Source organism: Panthera tigris, chromosome D4 (assembly GCF_018350195.1).
Source record: "Panthera tigris isolate Pti1 chromosome D4, P.tigris_Pti1_mat1.1, whole genome shotgun sequence".
Classification (NCBI taxonomy): Eukaryota; Metazoa; Chordata; class Mammalia; order Carnivora; family Felidae; genus Panthera; species Panthera tigris.
Genome location: NC_056672.1, coordinates 65,473,216 through 65,499,467, shown reverse-complemented (window position 1 = coordinate 65,499,467; position 26,252 = coordinate 65,473,216). Strand labels below are relative to the sequence as shown.

At 35.6% G+C, this 26,252-nt stretch overlaps 2 protein-coding genes and 1 non-coding gene across 3 annotated transcripts; 2 read left to right on the top strand and 1 right to left on the bottom strand.

Moving 5' to 3' along the window:
* The first annotated feature begins 303 nt into the window (after positions 1 to 303).
* On the top strand, positions 304 to 5,571 carry LOC102951819 (olfactory receptor 13C9). Its single transcript, XM_007094474.2, has 2 exons — positions 304 to 385; positions 4,411 to 5,571. The coding sequence occupies exon 2, from the start codon at positions 4,426 to 4,428 to the stop codon at positions 5,380 to 5,382; it is 957 nt and encodes a 318-aa protein (XP_007094536.1). The 5' UTR covers positions 304 to 385; positions 4,411 to 4,425; the 3' UTR covers positions 5,383 to 5,571.
* LOC102959059 (olfactory receptor 13C2-like) lies at positions 317 to 15,245 on the top strand. The gene is made up of 2 exons (XM_007094256.2): positions 317 to 385; positions 14,207 to 15,245. The coding sequence occupies exon 2, from the start codon at positions 14,226 to 14,228 to the stop codon at positions 15,180 to 15,182; it is 957 nt and encodes a 318-aa protein (XP_007094318.1). The 5' UTR covers positions 317 to 385; positions 14,207 to 14,225; the 3' UTR covers positions 15,183 to 15,245.
* An 8,091-nt stretch (positions 15,246 to 23,336) lies between these two features.
* LOC122233351 lies at positions 23,337 to 23,524 on the bottom strand. Its single transcript, XR_006210904.1, has one exon. It is a non-coding gene; the product is annotated as a U2 spliceosomal RNA (small nuclear RNA).
* Positions 23,525 to 26,252: the final 2,728 nt, after the last annotated feature.

Genomic DNA, 26,252 nt, shown 5'->3' with positions numbered 1-26,252 from the left:
GAGAAAATTCTTTAGATAATTTCCTGAGTCTTCATCTTAGGGCAGTGTTTTCACCTTGGCTTGAAGGGCAAATGAAATCTTCCATGTCTCAAATATTTATTTTTATCTTACTTTTGAACTAGCACATCCAAAATACATTCCCTTTGTAATCAATCATATTTGGCTGTAATGTATAGAAGTTTTTACAACCATTTGAAATAGTACCTTTGCCATCAATGTTTTCCAGACCACAAGGCCTGTGACATTATGGTTCCTCAGTGGTGATACCTTCAGATATTCATCAACCTCATGGAAAATTTTGTACAATTGGCTGCAAATAGAAGATCAAGCAAAATAATCTGCTGTGCATTGCAACCTAGGAGGTGAATCAATCTTCCATTTAGAGGTAATTGCTGAAAACATACTAATAACACAAATCTAAGGGGATGTCTGTCGAATGAACTGAGTTGAAATAAGCCATGTGTTTGGGGGACAGAATATTTCTTACTATAAAGAGTCTTTACAGAATAGGAATGAAAAAGTTCCAAGAGGATTTTCTTTGATATAATGGAAAAATGGAGACAAAATTAAAACACATGTTCAAATAACAATTTGAATATCCATAAAAAAGATGGATATTTAGATGTAGAATTTATCTTACTGGGAATAAAAATTCATTTAGCCAGAATATAGTTTCTGGGTTCATGGTTTTAGTAGTGCTTACCTGTCTAATGGTATCATTTCCCACTGGTCCAGTGAGGTACTATACAACAGGAAGCAGATTTGCATTCTTGATATAGAATATAAACTAAGCTTGTGTCACCGAAGTTCTGATTATGTAACAGTTTTCCTTTTTTTCTCATAGCACCAATTTGATTCTGTTTAGCAAATGTTTATCCGGTGCTAATCATGAAAAGACTGACAATTCCTTTCCTGAAGTCTCTCACTGGAGGTGTTATTTGGAAAATCTTATTATTCGTTCTAAATACATATTAAATTTGTGTAAAAAGTAAATGAAAAGGAGCAATGAGCCCTTAGCTAAGGGGAAAGCATTTTGAATTTCATTGTTATGTTTATATGAATATCTTGGGAATCGTTTTAAATAGTTGTAAGTTTTTGTTATTGTTGATGGTATATTCCTATGGTAACTTTATACATGATACTTGACACACACACACACACACACACACACACACACACACATTTAACTTTCATATGAATGAACTAAAATAGGCTTTCTTTAAAAATGTCAACCTGAGTGTCTGGTTCTAAATGGTGCTGGCCTTTGCTATAGTGGCATAACACTCTGTTACAAAGTGACTAGAGATTGGTGTAACATGCATCCATGTCATGAAAATTTTCATGTATGTGATGAAAATTAGTATGTTGTTAGGTTGAGAGACCAGATACCTGAATAGGTCTCATTGATAAAAATTTGAAGTGACTCTTGTAGGAGCATGAAACTTGGGATTGGCATGTAAAAGAATTGGAAAAAAGAGTAAGTCAAGAAATATGAAGAAAACCAAAATAGTGTTTACTATATGCGAGGTGCCTTATATGCGCTATTTTATTTATTCTCCCAAGAACACCACAATGAGACTATTAATTAAAGGTGAGGATATCGAGACACAGAAGTTAATTGCCCAAGGTCAGATAGCTAGTAACTGACCTTGTAAGCAGAAGGGACATAGATGTGGGATGCTAGCCCTGAGGTCATTGCTGGCCATAGACAGGCTTAATGCATACAGAAAACATATAAAATCTCTGTCTATGTGTTCTGCACAAAGACTCAGGCCTCTTACTGATCCAGGGCACTGACAAGAACTTTTCAGTGAGGACTGAGTGGAGTAATGTGGACTGAATCTACAGCTTTTACCAAAGTAGGGTAGGGTTGGGAAGAGGCAAATCTGGGGAAGCCGTAGACGGATTCCCTGTAGGTATTTCTGCAGCACAGCCTTGTCCCTCACCCTCTTCTTAGGTGGTGTTTTGAGCCCCTTCCTGTCTATGGTGAATGCCATCTCAGAGCATGTTTCCCTTCAAACTTGGTAGCTGCTTACTCTGTTCTGTGGTTGGGGCTTCGAGGGTGTAGTTGTTTTTCTTGTGTTGTAATATTTTTAACATCCTGTGACTTCATATTGGAAGTTTTCTATTGTTCATGGAACTTTTTTGTAGAAACACTAACTCTAATGCACATCTGCATGTCAGTAAAAATCTCAGTTTCATTAAAAAAAGACATGTTTATTTCAATAGACAAAGTGACCTTTCAGAGTGAAATTGCTTCTTAGTAATCATTTACCAAGGAATTGGGATTTTGCTGGCTAGCAATAAAAAGGTGAATCTGGGACTAAATAAAAGACACATGCATCTTTCAGGTATAAAAGAATCCATAAAAGATGAAGTTGATTGAGGACAGGGCAAAAATAGGAAGAAAGTCGTACCCCAATGATGACCAAAAGCAAATACATGTAATTAGATGCCAGTTGAAATAGATTCAGAGGATTCAGACCCAAAACTCATGCCAAGATTCCTGAATAAGGAGCAATGTTCTACATGTTAGGTACTTTTTGTTTGAGTGAATTAGAGCCTTTTCAATGGATTCTGTTTCCATGAAAAAGAAAATTTGTGTGTGTGTGTGTGGGGGGGGTGCTATTTATGAAGAAAAATGAAAGGAAATAGCCTGAGACTTTATGACACCAGCTCTTTGGATACAAAGACTGTGTCTGATCCCTGGCTGAATGGCAGGGAATATTTCCCTGAGAAATCACCTGGTTAAGGTGGCAATGAAGAGTTTTTTGCATTAATAAAATGAGAAGACAAGTCACAGACTTGTTGACAATATATGCAAGTCATCTATCCAATAAATTATTTGTAGCCAAAGTGTACAAAGAACTCTCAAAACTCAATAATGTGAAAATGAACAATCCAATTAAAAATGGGCAAAAGATGTGAATGACACTTTACTAAAGAGAATGTAAGGATGGCCAAAAAAACCCCCAAATATTAGTCATTAGGGAATGCAAATTAAAAGCATGATGAAATATCACTACATACCTATTAGAATGTGTAAAACAACACACACACACACACACACACACACACACACACACACTACTAAGTGTTGATGAGGATGAGAAGCAACTATAACTCACATACATTTCTGGTGGGAATGCAAAAATGATACAGCTACTCTGGAGAGCTGGCAGTTTCTTATAAACTTAAAAATGCATGATTCATTATCCACTATGCCAATCTGATATTTACCCTAGGAAAATGAAAACTTATGTTCACATAAAAATCTGGGTATAATTTTTTTAACAGCTCTATTCATAATTGTCAAGAACTGGAAACAACTCAAATGTCTTTCAGCATATAATTAAACAAACTCTAGTGTATCCATACCATGGAATACTCAGAAATAACAAGTTGGATGAAGCTTCAAGCTCAGAGGCTTTATGCTAAGAGAAAGAAGCCAGAGACCAATGGCTCTTATGATTCCTTTTTTGTATGACTTTCTGGAAGAGATAAAACTATAGGATGAAAAGCATATTAATCTTTGCAGGATATGAGTGGTAAAAGGGGTGACTAAAAAGGGACACAAGGGAATTTTTAGGGTGAAAGACAAGTTCTGTGTTCTTATTATAGGGATAGTTACATGAATCCATACATATTTTAAAATTCATAGAACTATACACTAAAAGAGAGAAAATCACTTTTACTATATATTTTACTATTGATAATTACTAAAATTTTGTTCTATCTCCCATAAAAAAAGATATTTGCATTGGAACAAGAAGACTTCAGATAATTGGGTTTTGCATGAGTTGTACTTGTTTTTTGGGCAATCAGGCAGTCAAGAAACACTGATTGGGTTTATTGTTGACTTTTGTCCCATCACATTAGCACACTTCATTCAATGTTTTGGTATGAAGTGGGTTATTATTAAATATTCCCGACAAGGAGCTAGACTGCCTTTGCAAGTTAACTAATCAAATCTCTGATATAATGCATTCCATACTGCTTTTAGAGTTCATAAAATATTTCAGATAATTAGGGACCACAAGCAGAGTTGAATTTGGGCCTAGGATTTGGTACATATTAATTATATGACTTTAGGCTTAAATTCTGTTTGGTTAACTTAAATTTCTTATTTCTGAAATGGTCATATTGTGGAGTTTCAGTGAGGTAATGTGTGAATAAACCTCACAAATTCCTGGCCCAGAGTGGTCGATACAACAGATTCTCCTTCATACTTCTCTTCTGATGTTGTTTATTTCACTTCTTTACCTTTTCTCCCTTCTTCCCCTTCTCTGTTTTCTTTCTTCCTTCTTCTCATTGGGTTCATGGCAAATTTTTATATATGTGCATTGGTGAACTTGGACTTACCATAATAAATAAATCATTATGTTAAAAAAATTCTTTGAATTCTTACAGGTAAGAAAAAGTACAATGGAATGGGAAAATCAAACCATTCTGGTGGAATTCTTTTTAAAGGGACTTTCTGGCTACCCAAGGCTTGAGCTACTCTTTTTTGCACTGATCTTAATAATGTATGTTGTCATCCTTCTGGGCAATGGCACCCTTATTTTAATCAGCATCTGGGACCCCCACCTTCACACCCCTATGTACTTCTTCCTGGGGAACCTCTCCTTCTTGGACATCTGCTACACCACTACCTCCATTCCCTCCACACTGGTGAGCTTCCTCTCAGAAAGAAAGACCATATCCTTCTCTGGCTGTGCAATACAGATGTTCCTCGGCTTGGCCATGGGGACAACAGAGTGTGTGCTCCTGGGCATGATGGCCTTTGACCGGTATGTGGCTATCTGCAACCCTCTAAGATACCCTGTCATCATGAGCAAGGATTCCTATGTGTCCATGGCAGCTGGGTCCTGGTTTGCTGGGGTTATCAACTCTGCAGTGCAAACTGCATTTGTGATACAATTGAACTTCTGTAGGAATAACATCAATCATTTCTCTTGTGAAATTCTGGCTGTCATGAAACTGGCCTGTGCTGACATCTCAGGCAACGAGTTCATCATGGTTGTGGCCACGACATTGTTCACACTGATGCCCCTGCTTTTGATTGTCATATCTTACTCATTAATCATCTCTAGCATCCTGAAGATCCGTACTTCTGAGGGGAGAAGCAAAGCTTTCTCCACCTGCTCAGCCCACCTGATTGTGGTGATAATATTCTATGGAACCATTCTCTTCATGTACATGAAGCCCAAGTCTAAAGAGACACTTAATTCAGAGGACTTGGATGCCACTGACAAATTGATATCCATGTTCTATGGAGTGATGACTCCCATGATGAATCCTTTAATCTACAGTCTCAGAAACAAGGATGTAAAGGAGACAGTGAAACATCTATTTAACAGAAGTTTCTTTAGCATTCTTTAGTGAATGGAAAAGATGATTGAATTGTGAATACATTGGGCATTGTTAAAGGTTTAGAATTATGTTGGAATTTTGGTTACTTTTTCTTGTTTTGAACTTTCACATATTACTCAACAATTTTTATGATGACATACAGCATTTCAATATTATGTCATGCTCACTATAGAGAATTTGCAAGATACAGGACATAGGATGAAGAAAATAAAGACATCACTTATTACTCTAACTCTAGGAGATGGCTTTCAAGTATTTAACAATATATTTTGTGTTCTGTACATACCTCAATATTGGAATTGGGTATTATATGTCTTTTTATGTTCACCTTTATACATAGTCCTATTTCATACACATTATTTCATCAAATCTTTCAAAATAAGTAAGTTCTCTGTTGTGAGAAAAACAAAACAGAAAATCCCCCAAACTGCACCCACGTTCTCCAGTGGAGAGCCTTGTGACATAGTTTCACATTAATCTCAAAATCCTCCGAAGACTTTTGGATACTATTTTCTTGTTCAGTATTTAGAATGTTTCCTGTGGAACTAAGCATGCGAGCATTTGGGACTATTGAGGGAAACGGGTAAATGCCTTAAGGATGGAGCCTATGCAATCAATCAGAAAGTCCTTATTTTATCTTCTTTTTTTGTTTCAGCTTACATGTTAGCTCTAGCATAAAGAAAATTTTGCAAAATTAAAACTGGGTTGGAAAATCAGTCCACTGGTCTAGAAAGTAATGTGGACAAGTGTTGGGTGAGATGGCATCATATCCATGCCCATTTAGAAGAAAGCTGATTTCTTTGATACCCTGAGATCATTCCAATGCTTTTCCAAAACTTAGAAGAATATCTAAGTTCTTGATTTTTAGTGTGGACCTGCATTGATGTCTTGTCTCTGTTACTAATAGCTTTATCACCTTAGTGATCTAAGTAGATTTGGGGGGATGTCACACAGGATATGATATTATCTTGATTTTGCTTGGCTTCCTCCTCAAATTTTTACTCTATCTGAAGAACATTTCTAATTTACAAGCCAACAGGAATGAGAAAGTATGTTCACGAGTAAGCCACATTCTAGGAAATCCATTAGGCTGGATAAATTTTATATTGATGGAACAGTAAAGTTAGAGGATGTTGGGGATTAACATATTTTACATAGGCAAATAAGAGTTAAATGCTTGTGGTATTTTGGGGTGTATTAATGTCACTTTTCCAAGTTCAGTTTTTAATTTTAATGGCAGGAATATCAAACAGTCATGAACTCTATTTAAGTCCCTTTAGCTTCCATCATAGATATTCACAGATTAAATCTGATAGCAAAGGTTGAGACTATTGATGTATTAGAATCACACCCTAGTGAAATAGGCTGTAAAAACCTATTAGTGGGGTGTTTGGGTGGCTCACTTGGTTAAGCATCAGACTCTTGATTTCAGCTCAGGTCTCCTCTCCTACTTCCTGAGCTGGAGCCCTGCAATGGGCTGTGTGCTGACAGCACAAAGTGTGCTTGCAATTCTCTCTCTCCCTCTCTCTCTGCCCCTCCCCAGCTTGGGTACTCTCTCTCTCTCTCAAAATAAATAAACAAACAAACTTAAAAACTTATTAGTTTCCATACACAGACTCAAAGGACTTTTATTTCCTGAAGAATTCCAGGTAGGTGGAAAACCTTTAGAGTTAAAGATTTTGTGTTTGCCTCACAGGCCGTGTTCGATATCCAACTCTACTTTCGTTTTTTTCTCAAAGCTTAAATCCAGCTGTTTCCACAAGCTCTGGAGGATGACTAACCTAGGGCCTAGTCTTATATTAGACTTACAAATGTTTGATAGAAACTTAATTAAAGAAGCAGACATTTTATTTTATTTTTTTCAAATATTTTATTAAATTTTGAGAGAGAGAAAGAATGAGCACAAGTGGGGGAGGAGCAGAGAGAGAGAAGGGGACAGAGGATTTGAAGTGGGCTCTGTGCTGACAGCAGTGTGCCCGGTGTAAGGCTCAAATTCATGAACTGTGGGATCATGACGTGAGTTGAATTGGATGCTCAACCAACTGAGCCACCCAGGTGCCCCGAAAGTAGAAACTTTTTTTAATTAAAACAATTTTTTTTATGTTTTTATTTTATTTTTGAGAGAGAGAGAGTGCAAACAGGGGAGGGGCAGAGAGAGGGAGACACAGAATCTGAAGCAGGCTCCAGGCTCTGAGCTGTCAGCACAGAACCTGATGTGGGACTCGAACTCACTGACCGTGAGATCATGACCTGAGCCGAAGTCAGAGGCTTAACTGACTGAGCCACCCAGGTGCCTGAAAGTAGAAATTTTAATATGCATTTTGTCCTCATACGAGAAGAGGAAGATGGTTTTTCCCTTCTTAGGGTTGTAGAATAAATTTCTGAAGAAAAGAAAGGTCAGTCACCTTTCTTGATGTACCCATATGCTCACATTTGCTGGTTACATACCTTATCACTATAATACTGATAATTCTTTCCTTAATACTTGAGCTTCTGCAGGGTTTTCCATTTAGGAAATTTATTTTGAAAGATATTCCCATTTTTCCAATTCTCAGTTAATCAGAATTTTGTGACTTGGAAAACATAAATTTCCTAACAATTCTGTGAAGAAATTACTGTATGGAAACACTCCCATACTATTATTTAATAATAGTAAATGAAATAATTTCTTTCCATCCAGTGTGTATTCTACCATTTGTAACTAAATCCCTGATTGCTACATATGGTATATGAGGTTCTCTTTGCTTTGGTCTGTTTGGTTTCATCTTCCACCAGCCCCCATATGCCTCTCTATTTATATTCTTATGATGCTGTGTTATTTTTATTTTCCTGCCTTCATCATGCATTTCTTGTCTTATACCGTGGTGTTATTGTTTCTTCTTCCCGGATGTCCTTCCTCGTATTTTTTACCTCTCAAAATCTCACTCACAAATTAAGAATCAGTTCATGTATCACCTCTCCTGGCAAGTATGACTTGATCCTGAGTTACTTGTCACTTACACCTCCATAGCACACTAAACAATCATTTTAATTAATTAATTAATTAATATTTATTTTGAGGGAAAGAGTAGGGAAGGAGTGAAGGGAGAGAGAGATAGAGAATCTCAAGCAGGCCCCGCTCCCAGTGCAAAGCCCTACCTGGGGCTCAGCCCCTGGGGCTCATGACTGTGAGATCATGCATGACTTGAGTACAAATCAAGAGTTGGACACTTAACTGACTGAGCCACTGAGGCACGCCTAACTATCATTTTAATTGCAGCATTACCCCCTCTTATTGAAATCATCTGATTACATGGATATTTTCTCATTACCTGTAGGACAGGTAGAGACTGCACCTTGAACATTTTTATATTCACAGAGATTCTTACAACCAACTTCATTGAGTAGGTATGCAACAAATGCCATGTAAACAGAGGTTATTAGAAAATATAAAACACCAATAGAAATAAGGGTAGAAGCTATGAGTACTTAACACATATAAAAGAAAATGCACCTATTTAAGACACACACACAAAAGTTAAATATTTCTAGTAGTTAAAGATTCCATTTAAAGCCATGATGAGATACTATTTTAAGCCATTTAGATGATGAAAAAACCTCTAAACTATTGACAACATCCAGTGATGATAAGAATAAGAGAAAATCGCTGTATTAATAGTGGGAGCATAAATTAATATTATCTTTTAGCTTCATAAAAATACTCATTGATTTTGACCCATCAGTTCACTTCTAGAATTCTACCTTAACATAGGAATTTGAACTTATTTTGTTAAAAATAAATTAAAAAATAAAAAGGAAAAAGATCATTCGAAAGTATCCAGCCTTAAGGTGCCTCATTGGCTCCTCACAGGAGGAAATGATTTTGTCTTGAGTTATTTTATTGTTTTATAATGAAGATCAGGCTCCTTTCTGAACTATGGTTATCACTAGGTTGTTTAATTATAATTTATTTTCAGCTTTGTTTTTTAAGCCTTTATATATTACCTGAATATATCTTTTCTTTCCTTGTCTAACCTTCTTTTTACCTTCTTCCTACTTCCAAAAAAAATTTCCTGTATACAAAACCTGTGTATTACTTTTTGAATATTTACAATGTAATATGTTCATTCAGAAAGTCAACTTTTATTATAAACTAAATCATAAAGTAAACATAAAATTGTATGGTTAATAATCTATACTTCCCAAATGGTTTCATGTGTGTATGTTTGTATGTGTGTGAGAGAGAGAAAAAGAGATTGAAAGATTGAGAGAGAATTCAGTTGGGGAAATTTTGATGACTGTACATGAGCCTCTTTATGATTTTTGTGTGAAACAGAGTAATGGGCCTCTTGTAATTAGGTCTTTAGGGCTTTATTTCTGAAGTCTCATGTTTTATACATATTTCATTTATGAGGCAATTTAAAGTTGTCCATAGAGGTTTAGAGAGGTCTTTAAGAACACTTAAATTGTGTCCTAAAGCATGGAGCAGATTCTTTAGATATTTGTGGGTCCACAATGGGGCAGTGTTTTAGCCTGGGCTTTATGGGGAAATTGCCCCATTCCTAAAATGTATGGTTAAGTATCAATTTCCTTCCTATTTCGAACTAGAGGAATCTAATGGTGCTTTGTCTGAACTAGCAGAATTTATCTTTGTATTCACACCTGTAACAGTCACGTGTCTATAAATGTCAAACACTCAGTGAGTTTCTATGGCCAAATGATTACTCACTAGTAGCTGCGTCTTTGGAGGCTCAGCTACTAATGTGGAGTCATGAAGATTGGCTGCAAGTAGAAAAGCAGGACAAAATCATCTGTTGCTGCAACCTAGAGAGACAGGCAGTCTCTGGTTTGAAGGTAAGTTACTGCAAAGACAGGAAACAAACTTATCATCGATAAGTAGGAGTTGGACTGATGGTTTAAAAGTGTCAATTTTGAACATGAGATGTTTTTCTCATTGAGAGATTGAGTGTTAGAAAGGGAATTTAAGGGTCTAGTGACTGCGATGTGGTGGGGAGAAAAGAGCTATGAGACCAAAAGAGCAGTTCTGTATGCAGAGACCACTGCACAACCAACTGGAAGGAATTTGCCCAGCAGGATGAGTTACTTTTTATTAACGTTCAGCTTTTTAGTGTGTTACATAGTATTTGGACACTGTTATTTACTTGAGCGAATTGAGGCTTACTATAGGGTGTACAGTAGACTATGTGTTCTTTGGGAAACAAGTCATCGCTGGTCCTCTAGCAACAGCTCAGTTCCATTTGGTTCAGTCACTTAAGAACCAGGTGAACTGTGTTCCAGGGCCTCTTTATACAGAGATAACATACGAAGAGGATCCTATGACCAATTTGGATTTTTTTAAAGAAACTGAACATTATCATTTTGTGAACTGAAAAAGAAAATTTACCAAAGCAATGCATAGCCAGAAAGACACCTGCTTGGGCATTATTCTAGTATGTTTGCATGCAGTATTGGGGACTATTTTGAACATCTGCTTTTCGATCATTAGGTTATAATTGTAAAAGTGAGTAGCTTTTCCTTTTCCTTTTCCTTTTTATGTCAAGAGGCTTGCTAAAAATGTTAAAATAGTCTTAGTCAAAAAAGTTAGTCATGTGTTTTAAGACAAGGAACACACTGGTACCTTACTACAACCCTATCTTTTTATAGAGGGAATTGAATTTGATATAAGGCAGAACTTGAGATGATTTTTGCCATTTTGGCACCTAGTTTTCTGGTGTCCAGAAGATTGGGCTGACTGTGATAAAGTGTATTAGGATCTGTATGTAGGATGAAATAATACCATTTGTCAGAACATTGTGTGTGATCTGATTTGCTTTTAAGCTACATGTACTTGATAAAGAAATGATAAAGAGATAAAGAGATGCAGATGACTCTAACAGAAGGAAGAAATGAACGGAGAAGCATGAAGGAAACCACTGACAATGGGAACCACTGTTGTGCTAATTGGTTATATGCACCAGCTCATGTAGTCATATCAACAAATAATATGATATAGGTGTTTTTATCTTCATCCTGTAGTGAGGGATGGTGATGATCAAAAACCTGCCCAGGCCATCTAGTTAAGAGGCAGAGATAGTGTTTGACCTAAGTTTGCCTCCAAAGTCTGTGTGCTTGACAGTGGTATGGAAAGTGTTTGTTAGAATATCATGTAGCATGGGGATAGCTAATGGAACAATGACTTTGACAGATGATTTTTTTACAGGTGTGCATATAATCTTCACTATTCAAAGGACCCCTGTGTGCATAATACCCTTGGGGGTCTCAAGTGGTTTGAGACCTAACCCAGAAAAGTATGACAAATTCTATAAGATGGAAATCTTCTAAAAAATTAAATAATTTTAAAAGCTAGGGCAAAGAGGAGTTTAGAATAGGAAAATCAAGTTGGGTTTTGGGTGATCCCAAGGAGACTAATTATGGCCTGAAAATGAGAAGATGGACCCTAGCCTCAGAGCAAAGTAATTCATAACGTTAGATGGGCAAAAGACTTGAGAACATATCCACTTATGGATTGGTAAAATTGAGTAGAGTGTTCAAGTTAATGAAGATAAATAGTGAATGACAACTAGCCAGCAAAATAAGGAAGTGGGAAAAAAAGAAAATGCAAAAATGCAAAATAAGTAAGTAACAAAAATAAAGTATATGGAAAGAAAAAAATAAAATACATTAATATTTATATTTTAAAGTGATTGGACTTGATATTCTCATAAAAGACACTATAAAAAGAGATTAAAATTTAAACCCAGATATGCGTTACTTATAAGTAGTGTACTTAACAAAACGAAATGGAAGAATTGAAAATAAAGGAATGCACAAAGAGCAGGCAAAAGCAAACTAAAAGAAAGCAGGAGTGTAATAGCAATATGCTAAAAGTGGAATTTAAAGCACAAAACATGAGAACGGTCAATTAATAACATTCACAATTTGTAAAGATTATCAGCCATAACCAATACAGAAGCTAAACATATAAAAATCCTACATATATAGGATACATATACTTAAAATACATGTACTTAAAATTTTTGAATAGAATTTATTAAATATAGATGTCAGAAAATAATTATTTGAAATATTTGAATAATATATTAAGTAAACTTGATTATATGTATAGATGTATGCATGTATTGTGTATCCATATAAAACCATATGTCTTTCTCCAAGAGAATTCATACAATTTACAACATGGATCAAGTAATTGGCTGCCCAAGTCTCCATAGGTCATGTTCTCTTTTCATAATTAAATAAAGTTGGAAATAAATAACAAAGTCAAACACAAATATCTAATGACTAGTTATGCAAGAAACACACATTTGGGTAACTCTTGGTTTAAAGAAGGAAAGGGAAAAATTACCTAGAAGCCAATGAAGAGAACATCTCATGAACAATCTCATGAAAGTATTTTAAGGACATTAATTAGAGGTAGCAATAGAGAAGAAAGAGGAAACTTCAATGAATTTAGTTCTTATATCCTGGAAATAGAAAATTCCAAGTAAGTTTAAAATATTTACAAACAAAACTTAAGTTAATAAAACAGGGGAAAAAAAGTGAGAAGGATAAATCTATCCAAAAGCCCCCACCCCCCAGCTTTTTTGAGAATACCTGTATTATAGGAAAATGCCTTGTGAGATGAATAAGAAAAAATATTACGTAAGAATAGTAAGGAAAAAGGAGAAAGGAGAAAGAATTTCTCACAAGGGAAATCACAGATTGGAAGGGTTAAATGTTGTATGACAACACATTTGTAGTGAAACATAAAGTATCAAATGAACTCTCAAATCTCCATTTTGAAATATTGCTTCTTTCTGAATAATCCCTGTTTTGGTCTGATAGTTCTCTTGAAACATTAGTATTGTCAATTAGTATTCTAGTCTATAAGCCAAGTTCTCTAGAAATTGAATAATTAAGAATTTATACTCTGCAACCATATGGCTTGGGATTAACTCTTCGTTCTACCATTTTTTTAGCTACATGACTTTGATCTTAAGCAAATTACTTAATTTTTCTGTGCTTTATTTTCCTCCTCTGTTTATAAATAAAGATGATGATGCTAGTAACAGTAACTGACTAATAGGGTTGTTATTCAGACTGAATTAGGTAATGCATAAAGCAAGCAATTAGTAGAGGATTGACACAGAGTGAGAAATATTTTGTCTTTCATTTTATTCCTTAACTAAACAAATATTTTTGAACATCTATCTCTGTGTCCACTTCACTATAGATACTGGACTGTGGAAGTAAATAAGAAAAGTATCTATCTTTATAAAGTTTACATGCTATGGTTAAAACAGATAGTAAACATAACATTATAATTTCAAGGAGTGACAAGATCATTGATTTATTGTGTGGTGGTGTGTAGCCAATAAAAATGGTTTATTGTTCAGTTACACATGAAATACAATGCTAAGTTTTTATTATAACCTCAAGTTTACATATGTGATGATAAATACAACAAAAATCCCAGGCTTCAGGAAAGAAGACTTAGGTTTGAATCTTACTTAGCTCTGATATATATTTACCTTTGGTCAAGTTCACTTAATATTTACACTTTATCTAAATTGTGGATAATAATATCTCTGTCACTTAGCACTGTGATGAAATTAAGTAAATTATATGACATATTTCATGTAACATAAAACATGTTAGTTTCCTCTTCCCTTCCCCCTCTTTCTTCATAACTTGCCATGCTTTGGTTCACATGGTTTACTTCTTTTTTTCTTTAGTCTTTTCCTTAAAAAAATTTTTCCCCTCTGAGAAGAGGGGTACTTGTAAATCGGTACACATTTGAAAGTAATCATAATAAGATACACATTTTGTTTTAACAAATTTTAATGTCTTACAGGTAAAAGAGAAACAGTAGAATGGAATGGGAAAATCAAACCATTCTGGTGGAATTCTTTCTAAAGGGGCTTTCTGATTACCCAAGGCTTGAGCTACTCTTTTTTGCACTAATCTTAATAATGTATGTTGTCATCCTTCTGGGCAATGGCACCCTTATTTTAATCAGCATCTGGGACTCCCACCTTCACACCCCTATGTACTTCTTCCTGGGGAACCTCTCCTTCTTGGACATCTGCTACACCACTACCTCCATTCCCTCCATTCTGGTGAGCTTCCTCTCAGAAAGAAAGACCATATCCTTCTCTGGCTGTGCAATACAGATGTTCCTCGGCTTGGCCATGGGGACAACAGAGTGTGTGCTCCTGGGCATGATGGCCTTTGACCGGTATGTGGCTATCTGCAACCCTCTAAGATATCCTGTCATCATGAGCAAGGATTCCTATGTGCCCATGGCAGCTGGGTCCTGGATCATAGGAGTCATCAACTCTGCAGTACAAACCGCATTTGTAGTACAGTTGCCTTTCTGTGGGAATAATGTCATCAATCATCTCTCCTGTGAAATTCTGGCTATCATGAAACTGGCCTGTGCTGACATCTCAGGCAACGAGTTCATCATGCTCGTGGCCACAACACTGTTTATATTGACACCACTGTTATTAATCATTATCTCTTACACATTAATCATTGTCAGCATCCTCAAAATTCGCTCTTCTGAGGGGAGAAGCAAAGTTTTCTCCACGTGCTCAGCCCATCTGACTGTGGTGATAATATTCTATGGAACCATTCTCTTTATGTACATGAAGCCCAAGTCTAAAGAGACACTTAATTCAGAGGACTTGGATGCTACTGACAAACTTATATCCCTGTTCTATGGGATTGTAACTCCTATGATGAATCCTTTAATATACAGTCTTAGGAACAAAGATGTTAAGGAGGCAGTAAAACACTTACTGAGAAGAAGTATGTTTAACAAGTAAATGGGAAAGGGACACATAATTTTTGTAATCACATTGTGGAAATCAATTAGACAAACTAAAGGGCTAAACAGATAGGTTCTTACTGCTGTGTCAAATTCATCTCTCAAATCTCTCAAGCTCTAATATTTTTTGGTGCAGTGTATAATGAAAATAAGTAAATAAATGCCTATGTTTTAGGAGTCAGCGATTGTTTTTATTGTTGAAGAGCTTGATTAAGAGGGCAAGTAGAGGGGTAGTGTAATAGTGAGAGAGATTTCCAGACAGGAGAATGTTACACTTGTATTAAAACCTTTAAAATGTTTTTTGAAAACATATGGTATCTATCTTTCTCTGTATTACTTATTTCACTTAGCGTAACACTCTCCAGTTCCATCCATGCTGCTGCAAAAGGCCATATTTCATTCTTTCTCATTGCCACGCAGTATTACATTGTTATATAAACCACAATTTCTTTTTTTTTTTAACATTTATTTATTTTTGAGACAAGGAGAGACAGAGCATGAACAGGGGAGGGTCAGAGGAAGAGGGAGACATAGAATCTGAAACAGACTCCAGGTTCTGAGCTGTCAGCACAGAGCCCGATGCGGGGCTTGAACCCACAGACCGCGAGATCATGACCTGAGCCGAAGTCGGTCGCTTAACCGACTGAGCCACCCAGGCGCCCCTAAACCACAATTTCTTTATCCATTCATCTGTTGGTGGACATTTAGGCTCTTTCCATAATTTAGCTATTGTTGAAAGTGCTGCTATAAACATTGGGGTACAAGTGCCCCTATGCATCAGTACTCCAACAATAAATTTCATATTAAAAAAATAAAATGTTTTTTGATAAGATTATTTTCAAAACCAATTTCATATTTTCTTACTTTCTTTACAAGGCAAAATTTATTTTATTTTATTTTTTTTTAATTTTTTAATGAAATTTATTGTCAAATTGGTTTCCATACAACACCCAGTGCTCATTCCAAAAGATGCCCTCTTCAATACCCATCACCCACCCTCCCCTCCGTCCACCCCCCATCAACCCTCAGTTTGTTCTCAGTTTTTAAGAGTCTCTTATGCTTTGGCTCTCTCCCACTCTAACCTCTTTTTTTTTTTTCTTCCCCTCCCCCATGGGTTTCTGTTAAGTTTCTCAGGATCCACATAAGAGTGAAAACATATGGTATCTGTCTTTCTCTGTATGGCTTATTTCACTTAGCATCACACTCTCCAGTTCCATCCATGTTGCTACAAGGGACCATATTTCATTCTTTCTCATTGTCACGTAGTACTCCATTGTGTATATAAACCACAATTTCTTTATCCATTCATCAGTTGATGGACATTTAGGCTCTGTCCATAATTTGGCTGTTGTTGAAAGTGCTGCTATAAACATTGGGGTACAAGTGCCCCTTTGCATCAGTACTCCTGTATCCCTACAAGGCACAATTAAAACTGGCATCAGATTTTTAAACTCAGCTAAAATTATGAATTTACAATACTGTAATTACTAAAAGAATCTGATTTACTTGGAATCTATTTAAATATGTAATGCTGATTATCCTCTGTCTGGGTAGCTGTATAATATTAAACCTTTTGGTTCTAGTATAATAATTGTTTTTTTAACTTTTTGTTCATCTCCACCTATGAGGCATTAAATTATTAATATTTTTAATTTCAACATATCTACTTTGACAGTCTTTTTTTCCAAACACCTTATGATATATGGGATCTAACTGCTTTAGACTTGGAGTTAAATAACTGACTTTTGAAGCTGTTTGAAAATTAAAAGTAAATAACCACGGATAAAGGTAGAACTGTATCTTTTCCTTTGTACCACTGACTCTCTATCCATGATATGTTGCTGATCCAGGAGGAATCTGTTATTATGGAATGGTGGATATACCTTTAGATGGTTTTTACATTTGATCCTTATCTGGGATTTATATTTCATTCCTCTGTTATGGGAATGTTAAGCTTTAAAAACATTTACTTTTATCATTTTATTTCTTCTTATCTAAATTTCACACTTTAAATATTAATATTAGATTTTAATGTTTAATATTACATCTCTTTTTTTCTTAACCTGACATATTATTCCCAGAATTTTTTATTTAAATTTAAGTAATTTAGCTTATGTTTTCTTTAGAATTAAAAAAAATTTTAAGACATTAAGTTACTTGGTTTTATTCTTTTGTTTGATTGCTTTATCTTTTTAAACACTGCCTTAAAATCCTACATTACTTGTTACTTTTTATTTAGATTTTAAAATATTATTGTTTTTCTATTTTAATCTTTTAATTTTTTTAATCTTATGTTTACTTTTAATTGTAAAATAGAGATTCATTTTCCCCTTACAGTTCAGAAAGAGGCAGCAGTGAGCATTTTATAGCACACCACATCACAAAAAGAAATGGCTCCTTTATTTCATTGTCATTCTACTTCTCTCTGTCTTCTTGAATCTTTTAGCTTTCTTAGTAATGATAGTAGGAAGTAATTATTTTCTGTGAATATCCCTCAAGAAATTTGAGAGAACCACAAGTTCTATATCCTTCCAAGATCCTATATCTAACTAACTAACTAACTAACTAACTAACTAAGTAACTAATGACAACAACAACAAAAAGACCTAAGACCTAAGTGACTTCTTGGAATGGTGTATTTTCTGAAACTACATTGGGAATAAAATATTTTAAATTTCTCCAATATGCAAAGCTGTTAGGATATACTGAGCCAACATTTGTCTAAGACCACAAGCTGTCAGCATACTCAAGGAGGTCATGAAATATTTGATTGACAAACCACAATAGAGGTTTTGTATAACACGTTCACATCCTGATTTACATCAAATATATTTATTCCCAAGATGGAGTTCTTGGGAATTTCTTTCCAGAACAGTCATATATGTATATCATATATATACTGTTTGTGTATATACACACACACACACACACACACACACACACACACACACACACTGTTTGTCACTCCTTTGCATTACTTTCTTTCATCATCATGATCAGTGAGAAGCTGGCTAGAACCCAGTTTATACAAAGTAAGATTTTAAAAAATGGCACCAGAGTCGTTTCACTGATTCATGGTTTCCTGACTTTGTTGGATTTAGACTTGGTCATTGTGCAGCTGCCCAGAAAGTGGAATGACCATATTGCAGATTGGCCCTTCTTTGGAAAATGCTTAGGGGGCAGACAGACTAGCAATTTGTAAACTTTAGTTGGCTTTCTTAGGAGAGAATGATGTGCTATTCAGAGGGGGGACAGAATAACGGAAGGGTGACTAAATGAAAGTGTTTAGAGACTACTGGTTGTGGCTGATCTCTTGTTTCATACCACTATTTAGGCTTCAGGACCAGTCATTTCTGCCTGTTCTTCAATGTCATCAATGCTGATGTCATTTTGATCCAGTTTGTGTCATCCCATGCATGGATTTACATTCCCTTCATTCTCTGAACTATAGCTAGCTCTGGGCTTCTATTTACTAACTGAAGATTTGAGGAAGATACAAAGGAATGACAATGCAGAAAAGGAAAAAAGAATAACCCTAATTAGACTTCAGATCTCACACTTCCTAACCTCCACCATGAGCTTTCATAAAGATTCCTTATCATCCGTCTCTCCCCTAGGCTCTGGTCACCTGTTATGTTAATAGGGTTCACTGTTTCTTATTTAAGAATTATATTTTAAGGGGTGCCGCCTGGGTGGCTCAGTCGGTTGAGCGTCCAACTTCAGCTCAGGTCATTCGAGCCCAGTATGGGGCTCTGTGCTGACAGCTTGGAGCCTGAAGCCTGTTTTGGATTCTGTGTCTCCCTCTCTCTCTGCCCCTAACCCACTCGCATTCTGTCTCCGTCTCTCTCAAAAATAAAGAAACATAAAAAAAATTAAAAAAAGCATTATATCTTAAATTTGTTACCACCCTGAGTCCCAGAGTAGCATGGTATCTTCCCAGAGATTATTTCCCCAGCCTGACCCCATGAATTTATATCTGGACCTTGGGAGACTTCAGGTTCAGACCAAAGCTTAAGTACTTGCTGTCAGCCAGGAAACAAAGAAAACAATGCCTGTTTTTTGTTTTGTTTTTTTGTTTGGTTGGTTGGGTTTTTTTTTAGTGAAACATCTTATGTCTTTGGAACATGTTGGCCCTAATAGAACCAACCTTGGAATGGTGACCATATGTGTCCTTTGCTCAGAACTAGTCTACTTAACATCAGTTTCCCTGGTGTAATTAGTAACAGTTTACTCTTTCAATGTCAAGTGTCCTAGCGTGGATGACCTACTGTATAGGCACCTTAAATAGCAGCACCTATTAGAAGCAGGAAGAGCATCAGATTTCAGGGAAGTGATGGGAATAGCAGATCATAGCATTGTGATGGCAGTGTCCTGAGGTGGACAGCATGGACACATCCTATCAGTGCAAGTGAAATGCTTTCAAGTAGTCATCAAATTAAATGGGTGGTTCTTCCATCGAGTTTGGAGACACTCCATTAGATTTCAGTTGTCACTGAAAAATTGCTTAATATACACCCATAATGGTAACTTTATATGGATCTGTGGACTTCCTATCAGGCAAAAATTCACTAGAGTTTTTCTTATTTCTGATAGTTCCTTGTTAGGATAGTAAAACTGTATAATCTGTTTATAAAAATTGTCCTTTTTTATTATGGAGGGACTAGCAAGCAATTTATGTAAAATGATATGTGATCTTTGAATAACAAAGGAATGAGGGTCCAAAACAAAGCAATTCTGGTTTTCCCATTGGAATACTAGCTTTTTCATCAGAAGATCACTTTTATTGGCTTTGCCTCGAATGAGATGAGGAAGATGTAAAGAGAATTCTTCCAAACCTTGGAAACTTTAGTCTCGTACTTGCCTTTAACATTAAATATTAAAATATAATGAAGTAATATCTACAGGCAAATAGGAACAATTTCAAATTCTTTCCTATTCACTATCATTGCTTACAGATTCAACAGTTCTCTTAAGATAAATTTGCACATAGATTTTCATTTGTTCTATTTGTACCTTTCATTGCTTAGAGACATTCTTTTATAAAACATCCTTGATATTCTCCTTGCTAATGACATTTTAAGGCCATGATAGACTTTCCTATTATTTTAAAGGATAAATATTAGAAATCTTCAAAAACGAGATATCATTTGTGATTCCATGAATTCTGAGGTAGCTTGAAAATGTCAGGATGTGTTTACCATGACTGAAAAGACTGACATTAAAGCCATACTTTCTACTCTCCACTAGATTGGGGAAATTTAATTTCTGGGATTTAATAAGCCAGGGAAAAATGTACTTATTTAATATAATCTTGTGTTATCACATCCATGAAATATCTTGACTTCAGAAGTTTGTAAAGGCCTATGAATGGGCTGTTAACTGCCTTTTTTAGGTTACCTTGTGACTCTGGGGAAACTCTGTGGAAACTATGTCCTCCACATGAAATGAATCCTGAGGAAAGATCAGCTAAGGCTACAAGTAAATAATTTTTTTTGGCCAAATTTCCCTATGTGTCAATAAAAGGATTACTCTAGACAGATTTGTATCTATATCTTGCCTGATACTCATAGAAAATATTGGTCTGAAATATAAAATATGTCAAGCATTTAGCTGCTATTGCAGTTGCCAATTGCAATTGAAAATTGCCATTGAAATTTTGGTAGAATGTTTAATAAATTAATACCCATACTTATTGAGAAGTATAGGTATGCTTAGTTTTAAATGTTTAGATCTAGTTAGAAGGCATGCCATCCTATCATAAACAACACTGATTCAATATAGTTCAGAGCAGTTTCTCATCTTTTCTGGAAATAGTTTTATCCTCAAGTGCCTTTTTTTCCACTTTTAAGTTTTTAAATAAGGAATATGACATGTGAAGGCCCATTAATTGGACCTCAGGCAGAAAGTAACTTGGGATATAAAATCATCAGGACAATTGACCTTGGTCTGAGCTAAAATATGTGAAGCTTTCTACTGAGGTCTTGGGCCTCCATCACCTAGTCATAAGTAATTCTGTCTGAGAATTTGCCCATATTGCAGATCTAGTGGCCAGATAAGATCTATCCAGATATTCTATTATAATGATGTTTTCTACAATCTACTCTGAAGTTTCTTAATTTGATTTACATTTATTAGACATCAGAGAGTGACAGATGTTTTTTATTTTAATTAATTAATTAATTTATTTATTTTTAAATATTTTCTAACATTTATTCACTTTTTGAGAGACAGAGACAAAGCATAAACGAGGGAGGGGCAGAGAGAGGGACACACAGAAACCAAAGTAGGCTTCAAGCTCTGAGCTGTCAGCATAGAGCCTGACGCAGGGCTCAACTCATGAACTTGTGAGATCATGACCTGAGCTGAAGTTGGACACTTAACCAAGTGAGCCACCAAGGTGCCCCTTTTTAATTTATTTTTATTCTCTTCAGTTCTGTTTACTGAAATCATTAGAAATACATTTTACAGGATTCCTGCAAGCTCATTTGTACCTGACTAAGAAAATGGACTTTATATTTGCTATAGTATTTTGGAAATAGAAATGTTTTTTCTTCTACAATCTGCTCGTTTGTGATACAAGAGGAATATTAATTTTTAAGATATCTAAAATCTAGTTTTAAATAGTTCATAGCCATTTTAAAGCACCAGTACATTTTCAATCAGAATTGTTTCATTTTACCTTATTTGTTTCAGCTCCCGAATATACTACTATAATAGTACCAGAATTAATAATCAGTACTAAAAATAATGATAAATGATATAAATAATGAACACAAATCTGTCACTATTTATGAATGATACTATATGTATGTAGAACACTAAAATGGTTTAAAAATATTGGAATTAATAAGTGAATTTAATGTCAACTATATTTTTATTAAAAATTTAAGAAATTATTACAAAAAAAGTGAATTTACCAAGATTGCTAAATATAACTTTAGCATAGAAAAATCATTACATAACAATAACAAGAAAGTAGAAAATAGAATTAAAGCACAATTTATAATAGCATCAAAAAACAAAAAATATATGAATAAATGTATAATATGTACAAGACATTTGTGCAAGAAAAATCAATAAAACATTAAGAGGAATTAAAAAAAAATTTAACTTATTTATTTTTGACAGAGAGAGAGAGAGACAGAGCATGAGCGGAGGAGGGGCAGAGAGAAAGGGAGACACAGAATCCCAAGCAGGCTCCAGGCTCTGAGCTGTCAGCACAGCGCCGGACGCGGGGCTCGAACTCACAGACCGAGATAATGACCTAAGCCAAAGTTGGACGCTCAACTGACTGAGCCACCCAGGTGCCCCAACATTGAGAGAAATTTAAAAATACCTAGTTAATGAATTAGAAGATACAATAGTATAAAGATGTCAGTTCTCTCTAAATTGAAATTTAGAAGGTTCAAGGCTATCTCAATCAAAATTCCAGCAGGTATATTGTGAAAATTGATAAGCCAAATATATATACAAATACCAACACCAACCAACCACCCATAAAGAAGAAATAATTTAGAGGACCAAAATCAAGATGTATAGAGCTATAGCTAAAAAGACAATGTAGTATTGGTTCAAGGATAAGAAGAATAGACTAGTGGAACAGAACAAGATATCAATTAGTTTATGTCAAAAGTAACAATGCAATCCAGTGGGGAAGGGAGCTTTGCAGTACTCATGTTGAGTCAAATAGTGTGCACATAGTAAAAAATAAATCTTGACCTTGCCACATACTTGCACTTATCAGGATACTTTCCAATACACAAATAGTCTCCTACAATTCTACTTGCACAAAGGCTGCTCAGCAATCAGGTCTCTTATTGGCCCAGATAACTTGAATTAATTAAAAGTTTTTTCACCTCATTTTTTTGGTTCCCAATTAGTACATGGAACTTGGAGAATCAAACCCTGGAGAACTAGAAAGTTTAACTTCTTTATGTTCCAGAATCACAGCATTAAATTGTTAAGGGAGTTGGAAAGTCCCTAATAGCAACAAGAGACTTTAGTAGTCTTAGATCCAGGGATAACCCTTTGGAAGTTTTAGAGAGCAGAGCATAGGTGGTGATTTTGGCAGAAAAAAATCTTTGTCATTATTTTTCTTAGGCAGTTATTTTTATATTTTTACCAAAAGCTCTGTATGTTGAGAATTTGTGAATGAGGAAAGATCTGGCTTGATTTTTTGCAAACCAAGAGCATCCATATCCTTTTTCATTGCAATTTCTGAATAAAAATACCTCTGCATAACCCACTCTAATACAGTTTTCATGGAGAATTACCATAATTACAAAGTCAGATTCTTTTACTTTTCTACACTTGATCTTAGCCAAAAGGCCGAGAAGCGATTAGATTCTTTTACTTTTCTGAGCACTGCACAAAGATTCACAAGCAAGACCATGCTGGAGATCAACTTTAAATAGTGAAGCATACATTAGTCAAAGAGGAAGATACTGATCACATGTGCTGAGGTAAATGAGAGCAGACCTTATCCATCTCTTTCTGTATCCTCCGATTTATAAAACTGATTCACGGGTCTCAGCCAGGCCAGGAGACCAGAAAAGGAGACCAGATATTTACTTTTAAAAGAAGTACTTGTTGATAAGGAAAATATTGAGTTGAAATGAGCCCAAAATGTGGGACGGAAGTTTTCGATTTGCTTTTGATTTTCTCATTTATCTCAGACAAGTCATTAAACTCCTTCAAGCATCCATCAACTTTAAAATACAAATGTTGGGGTAGAACTCTGATTTGTTCTGGCTCTGACATTTGGGAAGGAAAAGGGAAGAGATTGTTGGAAAACATTTGGTTGTCTTAGCCCTGGCATCTGAAGTCATTTTAGGGAAAGTATCTCAATAAAATGACTTAGGATAGGTGAGACTCTTACAAGCATTGTAAAGGAAGGATAAGGGAAAGACTAGGGACCCAATCTGCATGAGAAAAAGACATCATTATTTTGTTTATAAGAAAAGACCAGACAGTAGTGAAGAAAGAAGAGAAAGCAAGAAGAGCAAGAGCTAGAGTAGGAAAACTGGGTGCTGAGTGGGGAAAGACCACTAGAGAAGCCCTCAGTAGAAGCATGGTGTGTGCTGACCCAAATGAACTTTAAAGAGCAGAAACCTTTAACAGTCACCTTTCTGGAAATAATCAGTCAGGTGTTTCCTATTCACCTATGGATTGGAGGTTGAAATTTTAATAGATTATGAAGAAGTACTAAGTTTATCTGAGCCAGTGTGAACCAGCACTGGGTTAGCATAGGCAGGTATAGCTCTGAAAGAAAAGCAGGGAGATGATGAAATCATAAACGTTTTGTGATGTTCTGAAATATTAGAGAGGCCATGGAATTGGGTGGTGGAAAAATAATTTTAAAATAAGTTAATCTAGGAGTTGTCATCTTCCTGTATAGATTACAAAAAAAAAAAAAAAAAAAAAAAAACCCCAAACAAACTGATTTCAAAGAGGCCAAGTGATTTGCCTGATTATGCACACCAGTAAGTAGCATGGTTGGATTTAGAGTCCAATTCTTACACTCAGAGGACAGTGGTCTAAAACCCTACAGAAGATGATTGGGGAATACCTCAACCTCTCCTAAGAGTACAAATGGTCATTGCCTTCCCCACCTCACTCTATGTCAAATATTTAAAGCTAAGAGCTCATCGTCTTTGTTTCTTAAATGAACTAGTTTCTTTAATGTTACAGATAAGGGTGCAGATCTAAATGAGCAGTTGAGAAATCTTAGGCTTTTATGTTGGTACAGAGACCAATAGTGAAAATGTTCTTATTTGAATATGTACCAAACATTGTCCATGTTCAAGGGAGTGGTGTGTTATTAAAAATCTTGAATGTAAGTTATTCTTTGCTAGTATTATGGGGAACAAGATCTGGAGAAGCTCAGTTGTACCAGGGGTGGGAGCCAATGGGATGTGCACATATGGCTATTGTTCAGTGTAATATACTTGAGTAATGCGGGTACACATAAAGAACGAAGCTGTACTTGAGACAGTGGCCTACAGTTTTGATGACTGGATAAATATTCATGAAAAACAAGATTGGAGTTGGTGAGAAAGGTAACAGCATGTAGATGAACTGTTGGTTATAGACGTAAAAATATAAAATGGCATGATAAGTATGAGAAATTACAAGCTGGTTGTTGTTTCAGACCAGAGTCTGGAGCTGGAGTGTTGGAAGATGAGGTTGGAGAAGTAGGCAATGATGAGGATGGGAGGCTTGAGTGTGTGTGATTGATTGCATTTGAGCTCTACTTATAGGACAGTGATTTTTAAACATGTTCCCATATGCGACTAATTGTGAGATACATCACAAGTAATTAGAATTGCATTATAAAATCCTGAACTTTGAAAATCAGTTTGTTTCTAAGAAAGCGTGGGCTCAGGGTGATTCCATATTCAAAAATGCCTTCTTGGAAGTGGAAATCAGGTAGTGCGATAGTGATTGGACACAGGTTTATCTCCTATTTATAGTGTACAGCATATCCATGTGTTACAACACATAATTAGCAGGTTTATGAAATGCAACTAAATCCTTTCTCCATGTAACATTTTACAAAATTTTTTTTTCTTTCCCCAGCAAGCCTCCAGTGGTCCTTAACTCGATTAGGTATAACACATTTTTTCTAAAGTTTGTTTATTCATTTTGAGAGAGAGAGAATGTGAGCAGATGAGAGATGAGAGAGTGAGGGAATGAGAGAGAATCCCAAGCAGTCTCCACACTGCCAGTGTGGAACCTGACATGGGGCTTGAACTGAACCTGTGCGGGGCTTGACCATGGGATCATGACCTGAGCCAAATCCAGGTTTGATGCTCAACCACTGAGCCACCCATGCGCCCCAGGTCTAATGCCTTTTTTGATTAAACTAAGTGTCACAATGTCTCACTGACCAGTGTTCCTAACACAGAGCTCAGATTCTTACCCTCTGTGTTCTCATGGTACCCGAGGGTGTATTTATATGATGTTAATTGTATTTATTTCTTTACTTGACTGTGTGATATTTTATTCTGAGTTGCCCAAGAGTAGCTTTTTAGGTAATTCAAAGAGATCTTCAGTGACTTGTAGTATA

Bases quoted from the DNA above. Each gene is read 5' to 3' on its own strand.
- LOC102951819 (XM_007094474.2), top strand. From the start codon at position 4,426: ATGGAATGGGAAAATCAAACCATTCTGGTGGAATTCTTTTTAAAGGGA.
- LOC102959059 (XM_007094256.2), top strand. From the start codon at position 14,226: ATGGAATGGGAAAATCAAACCATTCTGGTGGAATTCTTTCTAAAGGGG.